This window comes from Balaenoptera borealis, assembly GCF_965194805.1.
Source record: "Balaenoptera borealis genome assembly, chromosome: 1".
NCBI lineage: Eukaryota > Metazoa > Chordata > Mammalia > Artiodactyla > Balaenopteridae > Balaenoptera > Balaenoptera borealis.
The window spans coordinates 44,197,634-44,224,173 of NC_138860.1; the positions used below are offsets into that span (position 1 = coordinate 44,197,634).

General features: G+C 35.1%; 1 protein-coding gene across 4 annotated transcripts in view; it reads right to left on the reverse strand.

Moving 5' to 3' along the window:
* Positions 1-26,540, reverse strand: part of PLA2G4A (phospholipase A2 group IVA) — a 158,343-nt gene that overhangs the window by 31,341 nt on the left and 100,462 nt on the right. For 3 of the 4 annotated variants that reach the window (XM_082401668.1, XM_082401667.1, XM_082401669.1), the window contains 6 exons: positions 23,089-23,225; positions 14,426-14,648; positions 13,383-13,497; positions 7,402-7,539; positions 7,221-7,313; positions 4,303-4,374 (listed from right to left, as the gene is read on the reverse strand). In XM_082401668.1, the coding sequence (XP_082257794.1) occupies positions 4,303-4,374; positions 7,221-7,313; positions 7,402-7,539; positions 13,383-13,497; positions 14,426-14,648; positions 23,089-23,225 (778 nt within the window). The remainder of the gene's footprint in view (positions 1-4,302; positions 4,375-7,220; positions 7,314-7,401; positions 7,540-13,382; positions 13,498-14,425; positions 14,649-23,088; positions 23,226-26,540) is intronic. The other variant, XM_082401670.1, reaches the window with a different exon arrangement.

Consider the following 26,540-nt stretch of genomic DNA (forward strand, 5'->3'; position numbering starts at 1 on the left):
GAAATCATGCAGACTGAGAGCAGACAACTGAAGGATTCAACATATATTTGCCCTCTGAACTGTCATTTCATTCTTGCTTATAAAGTTTGGGGTTTAAAAGTCTGTAAATTAAACATGTGTTTTAAAATGTGTTAAAATTCAGGAATCTTCCAAAAGAAGCCATTTTCAACGATTTTTCCTTAAAATCTATGCACTCATCACTACTACTGGGAAGCCATATTGTGTAGTTATTTAGAGCAGTGGCTCCAGAACCACACTACCCTGATTCCAATCCTCTCTCCACTGTTTACTAGTTAGTTGACCCTTCTCAGTCTTCATTTCCTCATAAGTAAACCTCATAGGGTTGTTGTGAGGATAAACTAAGTTAATGCATTCATGTAAATTTCTTAGAAAAATTTAAGCCCACGTTAAATTCTCAATAAACACTAGTTGGTAGTAGAAATAGTTGTAATAGCAGCAGTGTCATAATCCTCATCATCAATATTATTCATTCATAACTCAAATCTAAGAACACTGTATGGTAGAGTACAATCTCCCCTACCTAAATCCCTTCTGTTCAGATTTCTGGGAACCCTGGATATAAATATATATGCATATATAAATCTATATGTGTATGTGTGTGTGTGTGTGTGTGTGTGTTGAGAGAAGAAAAAAAGAATCTATGTTCAAACTTCATAATTTTCAATAAATGGTAACTAAACATACATAAGACCATAATAAATATTGATTTTTATCTTCAAAAGATTAGCTTAACTGAGCTCAGTAAATGGAGGGATCTTTCTCTCAATAAACAATGCAGATGACTGCCTAGTCATGAAAAAACAAATATACAGTCTTTTCTACTCCCACATTTTTCTAATGCCAAGTATAACAAAGAAAATCTTTCAATAGAATGAATCAGGCTCTAAAATGAATGATTTATATCTTAGTTACACAGGATATGAATAAGACACTCAATCATTTTCCAAAGGTTTGGAGCTCCCTCCTCTTTTTCTTCTTCTTCATCATCACTGTTGTTGTTATTATTATTATTATTAAATTTATCCCACTTCTATACCAGCAGTGGATCTACTTTCCTTATGATGTATTTGGAAATGGCATCATTTGTGGGACGAACCCAAAAGTCAACAGATAAATCATATGTATTGCTTATTAGCTATAATTCTAATAGTAAATTTCTATTTATTAGCCCTTTACAACTTAAAACCCTTTGTATGCACTTGCTAATTTGATGATTACAGCAATTCTGTGAGCGCAGGTAAAATGACGCCAGCACAGATTTGAAAAAACTAAAGTTGAAAATGCCTAAAGACCTTGTTCAAAATCACGTGACTAAAAATGAAGGGGCGGGCTTCCCTGGTGGCGCAGTGGTTGAGAATCTGCCTGCCAATGCAGGGGACACGGGTTCGAGCCCTGGTCTGGGAAGATCCCACATGCCACGGAGCAACTGGGCCCGTGAGCCACAACTACTGAGCCTGCGCATCCGGAGCCTGTGCTCCGCAACAAGAGAGGCCACGATAGTGAGAGGCCCGTGCACCGCGATGAAGAGTGGCCCCCGCTTGCCGCAACTAGAGAGAAAGCCCTCGCACAGAAACGAAGACCCAATACAGCCAAAAATAAATAAATAAAAATAAATTAAAAAAAAAAAAAAATGAAGGGGCATCAAGAGAAGGAGAAGACAAGCCACAGACTGGGAGAAAATATTTGCAAAAGACACATCTGGGGAGCTCCCTGGTGGCCTAGTAGTTAGGATGCTGGGCTTTCACTGCCATGGCCCGTGTTCAATCCCTGGTCAAGGAACTGAGATCCCACAAGCCATGTGGGGTGGCCAAAAAAAAAAGAGAATTGATTAACCCTTCAATTTAAAAAAAAAGACAATAAAAAAAAAGAATTCTACTCAAAGTAAAACATTGTTTAACAAAACTGTTAACTGCTCATCCTCCCCAAAATTAAAAAAAAAAAAGACACATCTGATAATGGACTGTTACCCAAAATATCCAAAAACTTTTAAAACTCATCAATAAGAAAACAAACATCTCAATTTAAAAATGGGCAAAAGACCTTAGTAGTCACCTCACCAAAGAAGACATATAGATGGCAAGTAAGTATATGAAAAGATGTTCCATGTCACATGTCATCAAGGAAATGCAGATTAAAACACCAAGATGACACTACACACGTATTAGAAATGTCAAAATCCAAAACACTGACAGCACCGAATGCTGGTGAGGATGTGGAGCAACAGGAACTCTCATACATTTGCTGGTGGAAACACAAAATGGAACAATCACTTTGCAAGACAGTTTGGAAGTTTCTTACAAAACTTTGTTATCACATGATACAGAAATCATGCTTCTTGATTTTTTACCCAAAGGAGTTGAAAACATATCCAGACAAAAATCTGAACATGGATGTTTATAGCAGCATTATTCATAACTGCCAAAATTTGAAAGCCACCAAGATATTCTTCAGTAGGTAACCAGATAAACTATGGTATATCCAGACAATGAAATGTTATTCAGTGCTAAAAAGAAATGAGCTATCAAGCCATGAAAAGACATGGAGGAAACTTAAATGCATATTACTAAGTGAAAGAAGCCAATCTGAAAAGGCTACACACTGTATGATTCCAACTATATAACATTCTAGAAAGGCAAAATGATGGAGACAGTAAGAAAATCAGTGGTTGCCAGGGGCTGGGGGTGGAAAGCAGAGGGATAAATAGAGCACAGAAGATTTTAGGGCAGGGAAAGTACTCTGTATGATACTATAAACGTAGATACATGTCATTATACATTTGTGAAGACCTGTAGAATATACAACACCAAGAGTGAATCCTAAAGCTTGGACTTTGGGTGATAATGATGTGTCAGTACAGGTTCATTGATTGTAATAAATGTGCCACTCTGGTATAAGATGCTGAAAGTGGTGAAGGCTATGTGTGTGGGTGCAGGAAATATATGGGAACTCTGTACTTTTTGCTCAATTTTGCTGTGAGTCTAAAAGTACTCTAATAAATAAAGGCTATTTTAAAAAATGAATATTAAGAGCTAATAAGAAATCCTCAGAAACATCCTAAATATCATTCTCCAATGTAGGCTGGCAATAAAACAAAAACAGCCGTATTCAGAGGGTCCTTGAACTACTCAGCCTTAAGATAACAAGCTAGTACTGCAGAGGTGATCAAATGTACTGATCATTTTGGCAATTTACTTAATAATTGATAAACCATTATTACATCTACTTGATAGTCCCCAAATCAATACATAATTAATTCTAGAAATGCTAGGCATATGCTATTTATCACCTTTGTACTATCTCGCTTCATTAAAAAGAAATTCAAAATAAAAAAAAAAAGACCGGAACAACTAAAAAATAACAGCCCAGCTATGAAAAGAGAACTTTAATTTTAGTGTTGATTCAGCAAAGATTAAACAGGCTCTTCCAATATCTATACCTTGGCTGGTGGAGTTCTTTAGGTTTTGGACAAGAAAGCATTTAATATCTTTTAAAATCTAGATGATTGTATTCAAACTATAACAGGACATGTTCACCCAGTTGTTATAAAATCTTCTCTTTGTTTTTTATTTGTTTTGGCTTTTGAGCTATTAGGAACATTTGTACCAATGGCTGTGTCAAAATGTAAAATCATTCCATTTTACCACATAACAATTGCAACAAATATCCGTGATCCTTGCCTTATCTCTTCCCCGACTCCCCATTGACTATCGGGATCCACACAAAGCTAAAAACCGCCTTGTTAAGGTGTAAAAGTACTCACTTGTACTACAAAGTAATATACAAAACAAAAATTTCTCAATAATTCCACCCCACTTCATCACTGATCCCTTCCTGACAGATAGAATGTTGGCAATGGGATAAGGCTCAGGAATGGAGTGAGAACATCATTTTCTACAGGTTACTTAATAATAAGATTTTAAAAGATTAAATTTTAGTTATTAAAGCCATGTAAAAATGTTCCCAAATCACAATTTCCATGTTGAGAAGCCTGGTGCTCTAATCAGACTTAACACAGAATTTGGTATTTCTACCATCTCAGTTTGTTCTCTGTTCAACTGATAATATTTTTGAGGTATTTAAAAGAAATGAAATAAGGGATACTTGTGTTGCATATTTTATTACATATATGACATTAATTCTTGCTCTGAATTGAAAGCTACCATTCTATAACTCAATGCCTTAAGCAGAGACTACCATTAGCATCTTGAGTGAGAAAATCAGACAAAACATTCATGTCCTTTCTTAATCCACTTCTGCCAGAGGAGGTTCCAGCTCTCTTACCTTTGGGTTCTTGTGATTCATCATCACTATCCGAGCTATCATTACTCACAATATGCTTTGCTGTAATATTTTCTGCAGAAAGAAAACGAAACAATTGAAGAATCTCAGGTGTCAAGACTCACAATGAAATTTACTGCAAGGAAGTAATCGTAGCAAAACCACAGTGAGGTCTATTAGATTTACTGGTATAAATCTAGGTCAATTTAGTAAATCTAAATGTCTTAGCTTTACTAGTATTTTCAAATTTCTCATTTGAAAGCAAAATTTCCCAGGGTATGAAAAATTAGTTTAGAATTATTTATATATGATTTTAAAGGGGAGAATTTTTATTTGTTTATCTTAATTCTGACAGAAAGAATAACTTGATTATATAATTCTTATTATATCAAAAAATTTTTTCTTCAATTAAATATGTTGAAATGATGTTTATGAAGGTCAATACAGGGTAAAGCCAAAATTTACAAGGGGGCCACAAAATTGTTTCATCAAAATGAATGAAGCTACTAATATATCTTTTGATTTTAATAATACTGAATATTGTCCTTTGAAATGTCTGTTTTGGTATCAGTTTATGCTTCCTCGGAACATATTAAGAGAGCAGTTATAAAAACTAAAATAGAAACCATAAATCCGTAAAACAAAAACAAGAATAAAATCTAGCATAACTTGTCTTTTTTCAAGTAAGAAGCACTCAAATTATGGAGCACACAAACCATTTTATAATCAACATTTGTAGAAAAATCAAACATTTTTTGGACATGTACATGAAATCTTTATCTGTAGAGTGATTTTTTTTCCTTCTGTTAGTCAATAGAATTTTTTTTTTTTAATCCTAAGAAACTGACTCCAAATTGATAACTTTCAGTAATAGAGAGCCCTTTGGGCTTTTAAACTGAGAGAAATATAGGTATAACATTTGGTTTCCCCATATTATGCTCCAATTTACCTTAAAGTGTTTCTTTGAAAGAGAGGAAAACAAAACAAAAACCACCTTTGAACACCACTTTAAGAGGTAGACTTTAGTCGGCCAGTGGATGAAAGGGTCACCAGGAGTCCTCAGATTCCCCTCAGCCACCACTCTGGTCTCATTTCTGGAAACCCTTACCTAATCTGAGGTAACACGCATCCTGCTGGCCGGTGGTTCTCAAGGACACAATATTCCCCTTAAGTCTGACACACAGAGAAAGTAAATAAGCTGCCAAACCACTGGTCTCAAAGGGGGTGTCTCACAACAAAGAATATTCAAGACTATTGAGTATAAACATTCTCCTTTTCCTTGGCCGTCAGCCATTGTCTCATCCACCTTCAGATGTGTTATTTCAGTCCTATTCTCTTCCTGCCTTAGAAGGAAAAAGCAGCAAACCCTGGGTTTATCTGGATTATTTAACATAGAAGAACACAGAGAAGCAAGCCTCATAAGAGGTGGTACTTCTATTCTTTTTCTCTTCTTTTTTTCTGAACTCTTCACATCTTAGAGGAGAGTTAGTTATTCCCACAAAGTTAGAGTTGAGAACAGGTTATTCTTCTGGGATATAATGTTCATTCAAATAAATCAAGTCAGAGCTTTTCAGCATTATGCACTTTGCCTTTCAGTTACCCTTAAGAGCATGTGGCTCTGTAGTTAAGGTCAGAGAACACTCAAAAGTTCCACCAGCCTTGGCTGCTTATTCACTGAGTGATGCTCGGAGGACAGGAGCAAGTTCAAGGACAAAGTGCCTTTTTGGTTGTTTTTATTTTTATATTAAAATCTTTGGCTCTATTGCAATCATAAGATCACTTCTCCATTATTTACTAAGAACTACCCCCAAATATTAAGGACTATAGCAAGTTACTGCACTTAATATCAATATCACATATCTAAAATCAATTCTCACAGGAAGAGTGATCATACTACTTATAAGCCAATTTGTAGTGCATTAATTAAAGTACAATTATATTTTTGTTTTGCATATAAAGTTTAATTAAATAAACTGTCTGTCTGCAATAACTAAGGATGGCTTGTCAGAAAAATCCTACAGTAAGTTTTTTACATGCTAGTATTCTTCAGATAAATTGATTGTTGAGAAAGTCATTTATGCTGTTCTGTTAACTCTGTCCTCAAATAAATGTGTGATATTTCACACACAGAGAAGAGGTAGTAGGTAGGTAGTGTGCTGATAATCTACAGGACCCTTCTCCCCAGCCTCAGCTAGGCTGGCCCCAAATTCAAATTTAGCATCTCCCTGCTCCATCCCACCGCCAGTCAAAATAGCCATGAAAAATTTAGTGTTGATTGAGCTACAGATGGCAAGACATTTAGGAGATACTGAATGCATGTTTTGTTTCATTTACTTTAAATCAAATTTATTCATTAAAGAAAACATATGTTTCTATGGTATAAATATCATAACAAATGAATACTGCTGGTCCTCAATTGAGTTCATCTACTTTTTCAAGCTTTGTAAATATTATTTTTAATTTATTGTGGGCTAGTGAGTTAGATTTAAAGAAAATCATTGGTGTTAATTTATTAAATGTGATTTGAAACATTTTTTCCTTCTTTTTTGGTATGAATAAGCTGTGAGAAGTGAGGTAGTATTTAAGAGGTAAATGAACTGACAAGCATGAACTTAAGTGTTATACTGCATTCAATTGTTGTTGAATCTATTCTTCAAAAAGCTACCCTTACTGATAAAAGGAGTACAGATCTTCCTCAAATTACAATGGGGTTATGTCCCAATAAACCCACTGTAAATTGAAAATTTTGTAAGATGCACATGCATTGAATACATCTAATCTACTGAACACCACAACTTAGCCTAGCCTACTTTAGAACAATTACAATCTTTATGATGATTTAATTTTCTCTCAACATATGTGTTAATGAAATTTACCAATATAGTGTAATTATTATCAATGTAAGCATGTTTTTACAATACCTAGTTCTTCTTCCATTGTGGAACCTTTACTTTGTGAGCCAGAAACTCCCAAGACTCTGTTGAACAATATAGAAAAGGCACTCCCCCAGACACCTAAAATAAAGCAAAAACAGAGAATAACTTAGAATGCACCAGGATTTAAAACAGTCAAACAAACTCATGGTAGATTTTTATCACTTACCCATTAAGAAATGCAAGGGGTTTTCTTCATATTTCTTTACAACTGTTCCCATAAAAAATTTACTTCCAAATAAGTCAGGAGCCATAAAAGTACCATATTTAGCCATGCCAATCTCATATGGACTAAATTCAACCCAATCTGAAATCATTTTAAAAAATGCAATCCATTAATAGGGAAATACTACGGAGATGTGCACAAAGATTACTTCAACATTGTCGTGATTATTCTCATTCATTTATTTAAAATATTTTTTAAAAATTAACCAAATGCCTATTATGCATATGGCATTGTATAGGAGAAGTTGGGAGGGGAAAGCTTACCGATGAATAAAATGAGAACACAAAGGAGCCCTTAATTTGCACAAATTGAATAGCTTTTCGCATTTAAAAACTCACACATCTTTTATAAAGTCCATCTTAATTCTAAAGAAGGGAAAACTTTAGACTCAGTTTTAAAACTGCTGGCTCAGATGTTTAAAATCTGTGCAATTTGGGGTAGATTACTTGTATCCTCTGTGTTTTATTTCCTTAATCTGTAAAATGTGAATAAAATCAGTAGATAGTTTGTAGAATTGTTGTGAAGATCTAACGAGTTAAGAAACTTAAAGAACTTAGAAGAGGACATAGCACATTCTAATCACTCAATAAATAGTAGCCACTATTATATTTCATGTATTCCTGTGGCTATAACTATGCCTAATAATTATCTGAATCTTAATCTATCCAAAAAGAATTCCTGGTTTTCGACTCCCATTTCCTTGCCAATCTTTGTCTTCCCCTGTTTGGTAAATGGTACTACTTTTCATATATTCATACCACTATCCATACTTTAGAATTATTCTTGATGGTCCTCTTTCTCTTATATCTCAAATACAAAAAATCAAGTCTGTAGGCTCCATCATCAGATGTGGTTAGAAGCGGGCTACTTATCCATTTGTTCACCATGACCATACTGGTACAAGCTGCCATACTCTCTCCTGGATCTCCACAATAGCCTCTTAAGACTTTCTCTATTCCCCTACTATCTTGTTGATATCCTGTAGCCAGATGGATTTTTAAAAATATAAATCACACCACACCAGTGCCAGCTGAAAGCTTTCCAATGGCTTCCCATTACACTGAAAATAAAAACATGGCCGAGAAGTCCTCATGATGGTCTGGCCCATGCTCCTTGTCTGACTACATATCTTAACCAATCTCCTATCACATTTTGTCTTACTTATTCCACTTCAGCCACACACCTTCTTAATGTTCCTCCAAGAGACCAAGCTCATTCCTATCTCACAGCCCTTATGCTTGCGATTCCCTTCTGTAACCATAAGGCTTGCTCCTTCCTAACTTTAGTTCAAAGTCTTTGTTGACCATCTTCTATGGAGTCCCACTACCATGCACCCCTGCCTAACCCCAAACTCTCTGTCTGCCTTTATTTTTTTTTCAGTTTTCCCCTTTCTAAAATTATTGCATGTCTATAACTCTTTATCCAACAATCCAAAATCCAAATAACTCCAAAACCCACAAGTTTTTTGCTATTCATTTGGTAGTAAAACCTGACCTGAACTAATTTAGCAGAAAAACCAGTCTTGAAAAGATGTGAGGCTTAATCTTTAGATATCCCATGGAATGTGAATATCAATACATTCCACTGGAGAAATCACTCTATTTGATTATAAGATCCCAGTGGGGTATTATGTAATACATAGTATATTTTTTAACTTCAAAATCTAAAATATTCTGAATTTTAAAACATCTGTCCTCAAAGTTTTGGAAAAGGAATTGTGGATATGCATATATTTATTATTTACTCAATAGTATAGGTTAGAACATTCTACTTTTGTGAAACAAATTATAAAATCACAATTGTGATGAGAACACATTATAATTCATTTCACATCAAAGCCAAATGGTGCATATACCCTTCATGACAAAGTGGTGTGTTTTATAATGACTTACATGGAGTTAATGAGACATGACTAGCAATGAATCAGAGGCCATTAGGAAAATTTCTATATCACTGTGAGTAATTTCTTATCTCTGAATTTAACACCCCTCTCCAGGGTACTAAAGCGTAAAGACCTCCTGGTTCCTACTTCTCTAGCAATCTCTTCTTGATTAATGTTGTGGTTTGTATACACAGTAATGAGAGACATTCTCAAGAGGTAGATTTGCTCTCTAATCCTCACTGAAGAACTCACTACGGTACTTTGACTACTATTTCTCTGCTGCTGATTCCTACATTTCAAACTTGAACCTCTCTCCTGAGCCTCCATCTACTCATTTCCATCTTCTTGTTGTACGCTTGAGTATGCTGTCATCATACCCTGCTACACTTGCCTGGAAAGGAGCTCATCACCTTGCTTCCCAGTCTAGCTTACCTGTTTCTGTAAACCACGCTACCACCGCCCAGAAAAAAAAATTTTTCTTAACTGAAATCACTCTTAAACCCACTTACATCGAATCCATCCATCACACATTTCACTGGCAACCTTTAAGCTTTTCACATCCATCTTCTCCTCTCTTTCCTTATCAGTTTCTCCCTAGTTTCAGGACCTTATTTAAAGAAACACAGTAATATCACTGCTTCTGGTTTCCTTCTTACCAATCTACCCATATGAATCACCAAAATACTTTTTTTCAAAAACACTATTTAAATAATTTTATTGCCCTACCAAAAATCATTAAGTACTTCCCATTATCATAACTGAATAAAAACATTTCTGTCTGGAATTCAAAGCTTTCTATAACTTGGCACTAATGGTTTTCCCAAATATACCACTACTCTTCACCAGTTCACGCATGAGACCAAGGCTAGTGTCTCTTTACTGCTCCCCAAAATATACCTTTGGCTTCCCTTCTGAACATTTTCTTATACTGTTCACACAAAGTTGACTTTTCACTCCCAATTGATAGATCTTTCCAAGTTCAACTTAAATCTGAGTTCCATCACCCTCATGAAGTCTTTCTTATGACTATACTAAATCTCTAATGTCTTACAATTTATGTCAGTTCTATATACTCTAAAAGATAGTAGTATTCTATGTGTATGGTCTACTAATTTTTCATGTTTTATTTTTGTCTCGTTAATGAGACTATAGACTTCTTGAGGAAGTACTATATTTTTACTACTATAGTGTCTGTTAAAGAACTTAACATGATGTTAAGTCTATAAATTATGCTCAGTAAATGCAATTTACTGACCAATGGAAACTTTAAAATGAAAGTTTGAAATCCTGCTAGAAATGTAGTGAAGTGGAGGAACCAAAAATATGTAACCATTTAAACAACTAATATTTATGTGTTTAAAGTCTTCAAAAGGGGAAAGTGTTTAAAACTTTTCTGAGAGGGAAGATATAAACATTCTCTGGTATTGTTGAAGTAAAGTTGATAAAACTTCTGTAAGGTAATTTTGGTCTTTGACTTTTTATAATATAATTCAAATAATATTTTAACTTTTTTTTCTTGAATATCCATTTTAATCTAAGCAAATTTAAAGGCATAAAGTATAGGCATGTCTCCTTTTTCTTTTTCCCCAATAACTCAAGCTACCAAACACTCATAACATGCCCCTTTGAATGTCTTATCTGGGTACAAGATCAACATAACTAACGTTTGATGGTTTTGTCCAACTCTGTTGGAAGAAACAGCTTGAACCTCTTCATCATAGAAACTTAACAATGAAGGTTAATGGGGCTTCTCTCATCTCAGTAACAATATTGAAATTAGGCAGTTGGCCCAAATCAGACACATCCAGGTTGAAAGACTACTAACTGCACATAAAACAGCCGTTTCTCACTCTAGATGAATCCAAAATATTCACTCGCTGGAAATATTATTTATTCTTTAATTATTGTAGTCAGATTTTCTCTTGAGAATGGCTGCTGGCTAAAACTTCAGAATAGAAAGAGACAACTGTGAAAATGCCGTTCACAATCGTAACAGTAACAATAAAACTATTATATTTTTATGTCCCTTTATCATATTCAGTATTATCCCTATCTCATGCAGTTGGCTTAATAGCTCTGTACGATAAAACTGATGTTTATTAATATCCTTCTTTTTAATAATGAGGAAAATAAGAATCAGAGAGATTAAATGACCCATCCAAGGTATTTCAGCTTAGAAGTAAGACAAGGCTTCCAAATTAGTTTAATGCTTGTTTAACTAAATCATAATGCTTCTGGGGTAAAAGAAGCCTTGTTTGGCTATGCACAAATTTGACTGGCATGCTAGTGGTATTTACCAACCAATTTCCAAGCATTCCAAGACCTCATAAGACAATAGCTATGGGAAAGCAAAAACAAAACAAAACCAAACCACCAACAAGAAAAAACAATTTATCATGGCCCTTACTTTTCATATATGATAGAATCTTAACTCTCCCTATGAACTCCATCACACAGTGTGGTTCCTCATTGCTGCTGAGTAGGCCATGGTTATCCGACACTCTTACTGCATGCCTGAACCCCCCATCCAAGAATTAAATTTGCCTTTCATATACAAATTCTATTCATCTTCAGACCTCTGACTCTTCTCATACAGCTTTCATAGAACGCTCCACATTGTTAAGATTTATTGAAACTTGATTTGGGCCTGCAATTGTTTTAAGTACTTTACATACTTTACCTCATTTATTTAGCAAAATACTATAAGGAGGGTCTCATCCTCATTTAACAGATGAGAAAACTGAGGCTAAAAGGTGTCACACAACTTGGTCAAGGAAACAGTGCATAGTAACATTCTGTTCTCTCTTGTGATTTAACTTCTTTAATAACTATTGTAAATTTCTCAAACATACTATCAGGTCTTACAGAAAAAGGGTAACATACTGTGGAGGGGAAGGGAGTTCATGCTCAGCACCTGGCATACTACATTCTACATCATCAGTAATCAGAGAAGCCAATATTTTTATAAAAAGAACAAAGGATTTCAAGACCAATTCTCAGCTCTGCTACTTACTTTCTAGGTGGCAATGTGCAAATCACTGAATCTTTCTGAGGTTTTATTTTATTTTTTTCTGTGAAGCAGAGATAAAAATACCTCCTTCCCTCCCTGGGTTGTAGTAAATATTGAATAAGACAATAAATATGATAAGTGCTTTCTGAACCATAAGCATGAGAAACATTTTAGCCAAGATAATTGATAAACACTTGTTGAATGAATGAATTCCAGGTGCACTGCTTTTATAAACTATTCAAAATTCTTGCTTGACAGTAGTCGGTTGAAGAAAAAGTGAGACTTGGTAAAACTGCAAAAGAATTCTAGATATAAATCTAGTAATTACATGCCATTCACAATGATTTTTTTAAGCTCATGGTGTGACTGATGTCACTGAGATACTTTTCATAAAAATACAGTGAACCCTATTAGCCACAGTCAGAAATTCTACCACACTGCAGACTCAGACTGGCAGTGGCCTGGAGAAGTAGGACGTCACATACTTTTAGGGCACCCAACAAGAAACAGAGCTACAGAAGAAATAAATGTTTACCTCTGAGATTTAACAAAATGAGGCATTTTGTTCACCAGCTGCCACAAATACAGACTAGTACTTTTAAGGTGCTGAATTATAAAAATTAGAATAGTGTTTTGAATGATAAACAGGTATCATGTTACCCAATTTAATGAACAGATAAGCAGCAAACAAAAATATATGCCTTGCCTAAAAGCCCTAGGCATAGTATTTTGTTAAAAATCCTTGAGAAATGAATAATTAAAATTGAATATTGATTATATTCATGATTTACTTTTATATCTTCTTTCCAACTAATTTGAATGAAGATATACTAGTCACTAGTTTTGTAGGATAGTCCCTACAACCAGAAAATCATCTAGTTTAAAATATTCTTATATTTTCAAAAGTTTTTTTGTTACAGAAATATATTAAAATAAGCAACTAAAATTGCTTATGATCTTCCTCTAAAGAAAATCATTAGAAACCACAGTTCAAAGTTTCCAGGAAATGTTTTGCAAGAGGAAATTCCATACCTGCAAACATCAGCTCTGAGACATCGGGTTTGACGTGGAGACAGGTGAAAAGAGGCAAAGGGCACTGTCCAGCATTGACTTTTTCCTTCAAACTACTCAAGGTAGTGTTCATTCTCTGTCCACAGAAGAAAGAAAAGGTTTTACATATACAAACAGATACAGATTTTAAAAAAACTATGTAAAATAGTACTTCTAATCAAGACACAAAATTTTTGTAATAAAAACAGTCTTATGACTTCTAGGAACCTCTGATCCTGAAAAACAACAAAAAGTAAGCTCTATGGAGGTAATTACCTTCATTCTAAAAAGAGCTATACGTCTCGGGACTATGTCGACGTTTGGCAGCTAGGGAGCCCAGAAGGAATTGAGCCCCCAGATTCCCTGGCACAAACTCTACCCGCCCTGTTTCATGTTCAGATAAAATGTCGTTCTGTTGTCATGTATCGAATGGGTTTCTTCCATGTGATTCACTCCTTTTTTTTCCTGACTCTCTCCAGGCAAGCTCCATTCTTCTTCTGCTATTTAAATATTACTTGTATTCACCTCTTTATCTAAAAAGATTGCTATTTGGGCAGAATGGGCAGTTAAGGGTTAAAATGTGTATTTTTCCAAAGAAAAGGAATACAAAAGTATTTCCCTATACATCAAAACTGACACGTAGGGAGTTCCCTGGCAGTCCAGCGTTTAGGACTCTGCGCTCTCACTGCCGAGGGCTCGGGTTCAATCCCTGGTCGTGGAACTAAGATCCCGCAAGCCGCGCGGTGTGGCCAAAAAAACCCAAAAAAAACCAAAAACCAAAAACAACAACAAAACTGACACATAGTTAGAATAAATTAGTAAGCTGGTAAGAACTAATGTAATGTAGAATGAAACGTATTATAGAAGAGTTATGTCTGGCAGGGAGTATTTACTCAGTACATGTTGATAGGATAAGGTGAGTCAACTGACTTTTACAAAATGTATCGTATTTTGTTTTATTTAAAACATTACGATATACATGGTCTTCTTGTATTAAAAGGATTGTAGACTGAGCCAAGGCTTACATTGTGAATTAGTGTTTCTCCTATTAACATCCCAAAGATATCAGTAAAGGTGACAGGTTGTCCAGAGCTTTTCTTCTTCCATAAAGACTCAACGTATCTTTTAATTTTCTGTGGTGTGAGAAGTAAAAGAGGGTTGTGGCTAACACTTTTCATTAGCTCTTCGTTAATCTCCTCTGGCCCTTTCTCTGGAAAATCAGGGTGAGAATATAAAGTTGACATGTACCTGTAAAGAAAACAAAAGACAATCAGTAACGATAAAGGGCATCACACAGTAAATAGTCTCCAAAGAAAGCAGTCATCTTTGCCATCAGAAAATGAAAGAATAATAGAAATAGTTGGTTAACTAATTTTCTGATTGAAGATATTAGCTCATTTAAGGAAAGGATGCAACAATCAGAATATAGCTGGTCTACAATGGAAGTAAAGGAGAGGTCTCAGAGGAAACACTGGACTTCTCCTGCACAGTCCAGAGGAGAGGATGCCCTATTGGGCCAACTCTTCACTGTCTAGTCTCCAGGAATGGGTATCCCTATCAGACCATCAGAGACTGATGACACAACACACTGAGAGCCATGTAAATAAATTGACTTGCTGGATATAATACTAGCCAAGCAATTTGATAATTTGACTTTCCATTATGATTATCTATAGGTAGAAAATGTGCTGTGCAAACAATTGTGAATGCCTAATTCTCCTGACAATTGTGTGTGTGTTGTTGTTTTTTTTAATTGTCCATTGGCCAACTAGACAGAATCCCAAGCCTTGCCAACTGTAGGTCTCAGAATTTCTGAGCATACAAATCTAATGGTGAAATCATGGAGAGGAGTAGGTCTGAAAGATAAATGCTTTCTTGTGAAGATTCTTGGCCAACAGCCATTTGGCCACTTCTAGTGATGCTGGAAATCACCATATGCCTTGGTATTTGACATTTAGACAGTAAACATTAAGTTATGATCCTCCCAGGAACCAATATCTCTAATATTGTAGCTCTCAAACTAAATATTAATTATTAGTTTACTTATCTGTCTCCGCTAATTAGTTGTGACCATCTGCAAGGAAAACTTTGCTTATTTATCTTTTTTAGTCTCAATGATTAGCAAATGCCTAGTATACGACAAGCACAGTATATTGAACTGTTGAACTGAGAGCACAAACTAATGAAAGAAATACTCTACCACTTCACCCAACCAAAGAGAATGTAGCACATATTTAAATCTCCTGTCTCCCTGACATTCATATCAAAATGCCACCACAGTGATTTATCTTCCCTTCATGGAGGGGAGAAAACTAACTGTTATTGAGTCTTGGAATGTTCTAGGCCTGTGCTGGCTAATTGCTCATAAGGTGTTGTCTTGAAGACTTGTGATAACTTTCAATTCTTCTATTTTAAAGATAAGCAGAGGACTGATGAATTTAAATAACATGTTCATGGAAGCAACCTAAGTGTCCATCAACAGATGAATGGATAAAGAAGATGTGGCACATATATACAATGGAATATTACTCAGTCATAAAAAGAAATGAAATTGAGTTATTTGTAGTGAGGTGGATGGACCTAGAGTCTGTCACACAGAGTGAAGTAAGTCAGAAAGAGAAAAACAAATACCGTATGCTAACACATATATATGGAATCTAAGAAAAAAAAAAAGGTCATGAAGAACCTAGGGGCAAGACGGGAATAAAGACACAGACTTACTAGAGAATGGACTTGAGGATATGGGGAGGGGGAAGGGTAAACTGTGACAAAGTGAGAGAGTGGCATGGACATATATACACTACCAAACATAAAATAGATAGCTAGTGGGAAGCAGCCGCATAGCACAGGGAGATCAGCTCGGTGCTTTGTGACCACCTAGAGGGGTGGGATAGGGAGGGTGTGAGGGAGGGAGATGCAAGAGGGAAGAGATATGGGAACATATGTATATGTATAACTGATTCACTTTGTTATAAAGTAGAAACTAACACACCATTGTAAAGCAATTATACTCCAATAAAGATGTTAAAAAAAAAAACTATCACAGAAAAAATAAATAATAATAAATAAATAAATAACATGTTCACAGTTCCCCAATTAATAATAGAACTCGAATTTAAAATCTGTTCTCTCCCCTGATAGCCTTTATTTTTTAAAAATCTTTAAAGTAAGATTTCAGTTCTTAGAGACCAAACTACTCCCACTTAACATTAAATTAGAATTACTTGTTGGATTCAGAGTTCTTTAGAGACAAACTGAGAATAATTAAAACTTAACAAATGAAGAGTGATGACAGACCTAAAATGGAACACATGTTCTGCAAAAAAAATTAAACATTCTTAAAAGATCTTTATTATATAAACTGGGTTCTTAACATTTCTCACAACATGAGATAATGATAAATCAGATAGACTTACTCTGAACTCAAGCCTGATATAATCACCAAATATCTATTAAAAATACAGCTGAGATTGCTAGAAAGATGCAGAGTCCATCCATTCCCATAGTTATCCCAAGGTCTACCACATGATTCATCTAGATGAACAAAGATCTGATTCTGGACCTCATCATGCTTTTCAATAAATGCACACATTGGTGTAATGATATTGGTTTACCTTTAAGGATACAATAAAACTGGGAAAATAAAACTTCCTTTTGAGTTTCTAAGTGATCAGTTCTGGAACTATTCAGGATATGTTTCATTCTTTATGAGAACATTAAGAAATTCTTTACTGGTCTTAGTATCAAGAATAATTTCTACATCCATGGATCACTGGCTTGCCCTTAACTTATTAAAAATGTGCATTATATAACTGTGCATAGTTTGGATTTTGCCTTGAATTCTAGAAACCTGAAACCAAAGTCTGTGTCTCATGCCTCCCAAAGCTACAGGTTATAGCATGAACTTTTAATCTAGTTTCTAGTTTTATACATATATATATTACACACACACAAACATATACTTTTTTCCACTTCTATCTTTATTGTATGCATTCCAGTTTTACTTTATTATTAAGATACATCAAATCCTTTCCTTAATGAAGCAGGATAAAAATAAGGAAAAGAATCAAACAAACAATGTCAGCAGAAATCAATTTAGCCACAGAATTTTTTTTTTTTTAAGGTAGGTGAAGAGGAAATGATATGATCATTCTGCTATTGGAAGTTGTCATTTCTAACTGTTCAGCAGAATGATGTAATTACTCACATCTCATCCACGTTATTTAAGACTTCTCTTCTCCATCTATATTTAGTTGGTCTTTAAAATGAATCAATGTAAGATTCTAACAAGTACCTCAGCCTCATGGATTTCCTCCAGCAAGATCTGGAGGCTCCTCTTTTCTCTTCCCTTCCTCCCAATGTTCGCCATTGGATCTAGACTAAGAAAATCCTTCCTCTGAGGTTCAGAGATTGCTCAAAACCTAGGAATCTGTGCCACAGTTTCAGAGGCAGATCATTTTAAGAGGTCAAGTGCATATGCATGTCAGTCCAATTCTCTCTTTTTTGCTCCATGTAGAACGGCTGCAGTCCATTTCTGCTCTCTAAAGGTTGAAGTAAACTCATTCACTTGGGGAGTCTCTCTCTCCCCCTTTCTCTCTTTCTTTCCCTCCCATGAAGCAGTTGGCTCGAGTATACAAGCCCTATGGAAAGACAGAAAGACCTAGAATACCTCAACCATTTGCATTGGGGCTAAGGTTCTCTGCTTGTTCAGCATGTATGAGCCCATTTTGCTTAGAAGTAACAAGTGTGAGTTGGATAGACATTTCATGACATCATTATGGTGACATCTAAGGCTTGGATTTTGGCTTTGGTGACAGCTAAAGATGCAATAGCAGGCAATGGTCAGTTTTCCTTAAATTGCTTTTTTGCTTTTTGTTTGTTTGTTTGTTTCTTTGATTGCACCAAGGCAGAATTCAGCTATCATGAGCTTCTGTGGACATATTACCATCTAAAGCACACAAGCATCAACTCTGTAGTTAAGCCTTAATTTTCATCTCTTCACCAATAAGTGACTCCCAATTATACCAATCAAGTTTCAAAAACTAAGTGTCTTAGACATAGCAGGGCCTCCATAAATAATTATTGAATGAAAGGGTCTTCAATTTATTTCTCTATAAATCTGAAAATATTCACCTCTAATTCTTCAATATATTTATATGATGGGACACCTCATTCTCTCCATATGAATGTATTTTAGGCTAAGTACAAAGTTAAAAAAAAAAACCTTTAAATTATGCCAGAGAACAAGGAATTCTCAGTTCACTTCCTGCCTCCAAATCACAGAGTCAAAGTTTTAAAATATCAGTGTCTGCCTCCTACAAAAAAGGACCTTCCTAATCAGAATCTTCAGGGGTAAACATTTAGAATTTCTCTGCTTAAAAAAGTGCCAGAAGTGATTCTCATATGCAATAAAGGTTTGGAATGTCTTAACAAGACCCTCGACATTGTGAAGCAAGTATCCTGAAATCCTAAAGAAATTCCTAGATTAGTTTTTCCCCAAAATGTAGTTACTTATGCAAGGCTTCATTTAGTCATTAAACACGTGACAAGTGGGAGAGGTTCGTTAGCACAGTCTTCACCTCAAACAACATATTTTCTCTAACATAATCTTGATCTTTTAGCCTATCATTTCTTACAGGTCAGCTCCTACTAAAATTGGTTCATTTTTCAATGTCCCACGAATTCTTCAGATGCTAAACTGAAAGTTGTCATTCTTGAATTCTTTTTTATAGCTTAATGAATTGGGTCCCATTGCCTATAGACACAGAGCTGCTCTCATTTCTCTTTAGACGGTAATGTCATACAAACACAGCAGTCGAAATCCAATAGCCCTGTGACACCACAAATGAACAGCTGTGCTGAGGAAGACAGCTGTGCTCACTGAGCAAAATAACACAGGATTACTGTCACTAGTTCACTCAGGCCAGTTCTCCTGCTTGGCTAATTCTTACATTTAATGAATAACAACTATCACCCAAAAATAATTTCAGAAATAACTATCATAAAGATAGTAGCAATTATAAGAAAAGCTTTGTCTTACATAAAATTCTCTTTTGTGATCACAGAAAACTTTACGGGAGGTCCAAGCCTTCTCCAGATATTTCCGTATTACCTAATTTGTGCCAGATAATGGTCATGTATCAGCAGAATATAAAAACTTATACAACACAAGAGTGTACTTTCTTTTTCCAAGTGTTTCCGAATTCCTTCCTTTGAACTTTCTACCTTCTCACCTATACTGTTTGAGAGAAAATTGTTAATATGAATCATCCTGACCACCTTTTCTTTTGTCTCAGGAAGTGTCTCTTTTCTCCATGGTTAATAGCTTCACTTGTGCTTTTTATCTTGTCCTGTCCTGTCTCTGCCCGAATCTCTTTATATCCAAGATCCATCTATTTCTTTATCTTCCATCTATCCCTCTATACTGTTACCTTCACCTCAGACTTCTACAAAAATGCTCTAGTCTTTTATATTCTGAAAACAAAAATAAAACAAAAACATTTCCTGGGTCCTATATTCCCCATCTTGAAATAATAGATGGCTCCTACTAAGGTTCACATTCCCACCTTTCTTTCTTTCTTCTCCTATTCATTTCTTATTTGTAATTTCATGATCAAAAGTGCCTTTCATTTACTTTATCTAGTAATTTTCGCTAAAACCATGAAATCTCCAAACCCAGTTCTAAGCGAAGCTTCTCATAGATCTTTCCTCTATTAAAATACCCACTACTTTGTGAAGCACTCCCATGCTTGACCTCTGCAAACCCATCTTCCCTTGATTCTCTTCTCTGATGGCTACTTTGCATTGTCCATTAGGGTTTTCTTTCTCCCTTCCTTCTTCCCTTCCTTCCTTCCTTCCTCTCTTTCTTTCTTTCCTTCCTTCCTTCCTTCCTTCTTTCTTTCTTTTTCTTTCCTCCCTCTCTCCCTCCCTCCCTCCTTCCTTCCTTTCTTTCTTTCTTTCTTTCTTTCTTTCTTTCTTTCTTTCTTTCTTTCTTTCTTCTCTTCCTTCCTTCCTTCCTTCCTTCCTTCTTTCCTTCCTTCCTTCCTTCCTTCCTTGCTTGCTTTTCTTCCAGTAAGTTTTTGGATGTTTTGAAGAACTACAAATTAAATTATTGATGGTAATAACTGAAGTGGTACAAATTGGTGAAATTACCAAGGGAAGGGAGGATGTGTTGATATAATAGAAAAAAGGGGAGGGACTGGAGGAAAGCTCATTTTAAGGAGAAAAGTAGTGGAAGTAGAAAAGACAGCTATGAGGAGAGAGCAATCAGAGAGGACGGGGGGGAAAAGGCATGGTAGGAGGGATTTGAAAGAGGGACAATTGAACGTGTGAAATATCTCAACTCCCAACTTCATCCTCCCTGACTCCCCCCAAAAGTTGAGGAGAATAAGAACTTCAAAAGACACCATTATATTTGGAAATTATGTGGCCTCTTGGTGAAAAATGATTGTAGGATTTTAGGAGTACATGGATTTTAAGGAAATAGAATAACTAAGAAAAGGCTTCAGCTCAGTGCTTTGTGACCACCTAAAGGGGTGGGATAGGGAGGGTGGGAGGGAGACACAAGAGGGAGGGGATATGGGTATATATGTATACGTATAGCTGATTCACTTTGTTATACAGCAGAAACTAACACACCATTGTAAAGCAATTATACTCCAATAAAGATGTTAAAAAAAAAGATAGGCTAATTCTAAAGTCAACTTCCTGCAACATTAAAATGTATACATTTAAAAAAAAAAAAAGAAAAGGCTAACCTTTGAGGAAATTAGACACTGAAGGATAGAGCAGGAATTTAAGGTGGCCTATAGTATTTAAATGATTGGCCTGTAACATCTAAAATTCTCTTAATTACATTTTGTAGGACTTGTTTTCAGAACCCTGACAGGGGATCTTAGATGTTTTCCCAAATCTATAACCAAAGCAATGACTGCAGCTCTAATTAAACACAAATATACACTGTTACACCACTAAAATAGCACTCAAGGCCTGGTCTTTCTTTGTTAGATGAATTTAAGGAAGCAAGCTTCTTGCAATGTATTAGTCAGTGATGGACCACAGGGATCTAAAAATCAGTGAATACAGATAAAGAAAACTACCTGAAGAGTAATAATAAAATGCTTGAATAGGTGAATTAATCTAAGGGTCCAAGTTTTTCCATCACATTCATATTACTCATTAAACAGGCAGGTGCATGCTCTTTCCTTCAAGGGGAAGAATAATGATGGGCTACACCTTTCTTTCTAAAAAGACAAATCATTTTGAGAGTACATACACAGAAGGTGGCAACCATGGTTCTAAGTTTTTGTTTTTTAGCTAAAGAATCTGGTTCAAAATATATAAGAAACTGTAGACTCTTTAAATGTGAATCTCTATGTAGAACAGGGGTCCCCAACCCCTGTGCCGCGGACCGTTAGGAACCGGGCCACGCAGCAGGAGGTGAGCATTAGGCGAGCGAGTGAAGCTTCATCTGCCTCTCCCCATCGCTGGCATTACCTCCTGAACCATCTCCCCCCCAGTGGAAAAATTGTCTTCCATGAAACCGGTCCCTGGTGCCAAAAAGCTTCGGGACCACTGATGTAGAATATATAGCTGTCCAAGAGAAGGTTCTGGTTCAGTTGAAAGAACCTAGAGTAGGGGATCAAAATCCTAAGTCTATATGTTGGCTCTGCTAGTGATCTTGGACAAATCACTTGCCTTCTGAATCATATTTTCTTTACTTGAAAGATGAAGAAACTCATAGCCATCTCACAGGATGAGAAGACACAGAAATTTTAAAATACAGACATATATAATATATATTATTATATATATTGTAATTATATGATATATACTTATATAATACATATGTTATATATTTATATATAATAAAATATTATAAAAGGTAAGTTTTACCATGGCTGAGTGACTAAAAGGCCTTATAAGCCAATATCAGAAGTTCTATGATAAGGTGATACTTTTATTTGAGACATCTAAGCAAGGACTAAATATTTGATTTTCAATGTGCTTATGTGAGGTAAGCAAACCAAAAAGTACATAGTATTGTCTTTGAAAATGTTTTATAAATATATTCTTGAAAATGCAAATCTACAGTATACAAATATTATACATGCAGATGCTTTAACTCTGTCTCCAAATTTAGCTGAGCTTAGATACATTTAAAGGATTAATTTCATAATTAGATATAAATCAGTGAAATTTATTGCATTTCTTCATTCAGAAGTTGTTTCCTTCTTCTGTGTACTAAGGTATCTTGCATTTCATTCTATTTGCCTTAAAGAAGAAAATGAATGCCTAGTGAATCATGTAGACTTAGACATGATTGCTGCAAGATTACAAATCAGTAAATTATAGGAAGATTAAATTGATTATGGGCGGAGTATGTTATTCCACTTCTGAGGTATTTCTATAGAATTATTTCAATTGACCTATTTTTTTGTTTTATGTTTAACTACATTTTAAGTCACAAACGGGCTTAAAGGGAGAAAACTTATGACAACAGTCATCATTAGGTATGAATTTGCCTTAAAAAATATTTTTAAGAAACAAATTACTGCATCAAGCTGGAATATTTCAGTAATTTGAAGTTAATGTCAATTTTCTAAATCCTCATTTCTTTTCTAAGTTTCAGGTAGATAAACGCTAAGCATTTAGGATGACAAAACTAAGATTTAAAATGTATACTAACCACGTAGATCCAGAAAGACCAGCAATGTAGGTAGCGCAATCTAAAACGCCTGATTCATACAGTGCCTTCATCACACCGGAGAATCCTACCATGGCTCGGAACCCCCCGCCTGAGCCCAGTATGGCCACCACAGGCACCTGGAATGATGAAACACAGAGATCATTTGTAAAGTAAAATCATAAAATATGTCATTTTCATTTCAGTTTTTCTATGTCCCACATTTGGTAACAAAGAATTGTAAGTTCACTCATACCTTGATAATATCTAATTGTTAAAGAAGAAGAAAATAATGTTTCATTTAAGAAAATCAAGAATTAATGTCTATTAGAAAGCAGACATTATTAAAATAGCCAACTAACTGTTTGATAACAACAACAATAGCAACAACAATCCTTTGTATTTGCTTGACTGCTCGCAGTTTGGGGCTTGTTTTGGGGTGTAGTTTTTTTTAATTTGATCCTCTCAAAATTGCTGTAAAATGAGCAAAAAAGTATTTGCTCATTTTTCAGATGGAAGTTCTGAAAGGATACTATTACTTGTATAAGATCTATTAGCTGGTAATCTGCAGTTGAGTAAGCACCTTGCCTTCTTGGTCCAGAATTCTTAGCACTCCTTTATGCTGACCCATTTCAAAAATATGCTATTATTTAAGCCATCAAAAAGAACTTAATGAACTACAAAAAAACCTACAAAATTTATTTCTTCATTCTTTAATTCATTCATCAGTCTGATTAAGTGGTCTCTATGTTTCAAGTATCCCCAGGATGGATCTGGGGAATATAGTTAATTTAAGTGAGGCAGAAATGTAATAATAATTATGACAACAAGAAACACAGGAATAGATGATATTCACTGAGCTCTTATTATCTGGTAGGAACTGTTAGTATTTTACAGAAATTGTCTTATTTAATCTTCACAAAATCACTATGAGGTTTCCATTTTACAGATGAGGAAACCAATGCACTTAAAACCAAGACCTTGATGCACAGTTATTCCATAGGGAGAGATGAGGGCAGGGAAGGCAGCTGTTCTGGAGATGGGAGCAGCATAAGCCAGTGAAGAGTTTTTGCAGTAAAATAGGCTGTCTGTAATGTGACTGAAATGCAAGGGTGTTTCTCTGAAGAGGGAGATATTGTCATTTTCCTTGTGGTCCTGAACCATTATTGCCTAAGAGAGCTGGTTGTTTCCCTATACCCAGCAGTTCTCAAAGTGTGCATAGTTTTTAGGGGGTCCACAAGGTCAAAACTATTTTCATAATAGCAGGAAGATCTTATCTTCCTTTTTTTCATTCACATTCTCTCATGAGTGTACAAAGGAGTTTTTCAGAGACTACATGATGTGTGATATAGCAACATTTGAATTTAAAAGCAGATATGAGAATACACCTGCATTGTGTTCCCAGCACTTGGATCCTGACTCTTGGGTGTCACTCACCAATGTGATAAATATATATATATATATATATATATATATACACAGAATCATTATTTTAGAACTAAAAAGACGAAAAAGGCTATAGAATTCTTTCATAGAGAAAGGGAAGTCTCTAGAGGTTAGGTATTATTGGAGGTAGAACAATGAATAGCAGGACACCTAGCACTAATTTCCAAATTCAGGGCTCTTCTTTAATACTCAGTGGCAATCAAATCAGATGCAAATTGAAGACCACATTAATGAAAACACAGTCTACCAGTTCAGTGCAATGCAGCAATTTAAATGGCTTTGAACCTGTGGATGTTCAGATGAACAGAATGCTCTCAAACATAGTTTTAAAATTGTAAATAAAGTAAAATATATAAGTTCTTAAAAACTTCTATGGAGAGGGAGGAAAGCTAAGATAGGAAACTAAAGTGGGTTATAAAGTGGGTGAATAGAGTATAATATAGTATTAATATTAAGAGTAGATGTAAGGAAGACAGATTAGAAATTAGGAGAAGGAGGAGGGATTTCGATTAGGCCTTGAATGAAGGGTTGAGTTTATAGGCAATACAATAATAGTGATAATAACAATAATAGTAAACCATTTATTGTTACTATGTGCCAAACACTGGGCCTAAGGTCAGGCCAAGATAGGCACAAATAAGAAAGGGTATGTGATTTTGAGATGAAAAGACCAGCCTTCTTATTGTAGCAGGAGTATACTAGGGAGTTGGGGAAAATAAGACTATGAAGGGCTTTAAGGGGAAAAGAAGTCAGAGGGGATTTTAAGCCTGTTGATTTGGTTACTTGCAACACTAACATTAAACCCAATACAAGTCAGGTAGTTCAGAGTAAAAAAAATTCTTAGTAACAGATTACACTGTTTCATGTCAACATAAAACACACAACCTGTGCTATTGTTCAGAGAGAGATTTCATAAGAGAAGTTGGAAAATTGAACATAAAACCTCTTTAATCCTGAGAAAACAACTCCCCAGATGTCCTTCTTCATGTGCCAGTAGCCCAACACATATTTATGGATGACTATTTTATGTTAGGAATTTTATGTTAGGAATTTTCTGGAAACAGCTACTTATTAAACCGGGATTCATGTGTTATGTAACCCATTGTTTTCATTATTGCTTTACACTAATTCTTAAAGAGAGTTTTCAGGTAAGATATTGAAGTCAGAAATCTGGGTTGCTATCAGATGAAAGTGTCATACTATTTGTACATAAAAATTGAATAATGAAATAATTGAATGATTGTACACATTATAATTTATCCTTTATTTATTGCACATGAATTAATCTGTTTTTATGCATCATTTAATTTTCACAACTCTATGAGATATATATTATTACCATTTTATATGTATAATTTCTGGTCTATTTCCTTTTTCTTTTTCTTTTTGCTTGCAAGATCTTAGTTCCCCAACCAGGGATTGAACCTGGGCCCCAGGAGTGAAAGCCCAGGATCCTAACCAGTAAGCCATCAGGGAACTCCCTATTACCATTTTAAAGATAAAGGAACTGAAACACAAAGAAGATAATTTTTCCGCTGTCTCAAATCTAGAAAGTGGTATCTTGCGGATTTAGAGCCGGGTCTGTCAGACTCCAAAGCTCTTAATTCACTCTGCTCCATTCTGTCTCTGAAAGCTTCCCCTACAGCTAGGGGGACCTAGGTAAAGAAAATCCTCTTTGGACTCTTTACTTATATGTAAAAATATTGGGTAGAATTAATGAATCTGAAGCTTTTTGCTACTGGTAGCATTCTAGATTCTATAACTCATACAGAATATGAATTATTAAACTATAAAATTATAAATTTTTATTAAATATAAAAAAGAAAGGGAAATTAGACTGATGAAGAAAATTTATTTCATTTAATCTTCTCATGCCTCATTGGGAGATTGGGATTGACATATATACACTAACATGTATAAAAGAGATAAGCAATAAGAACCTGCTGTATAAAAAATAAATAAATAAAATTCAAAAACAAAAAATCTTCTCATCCCTCAAAAATCATTAT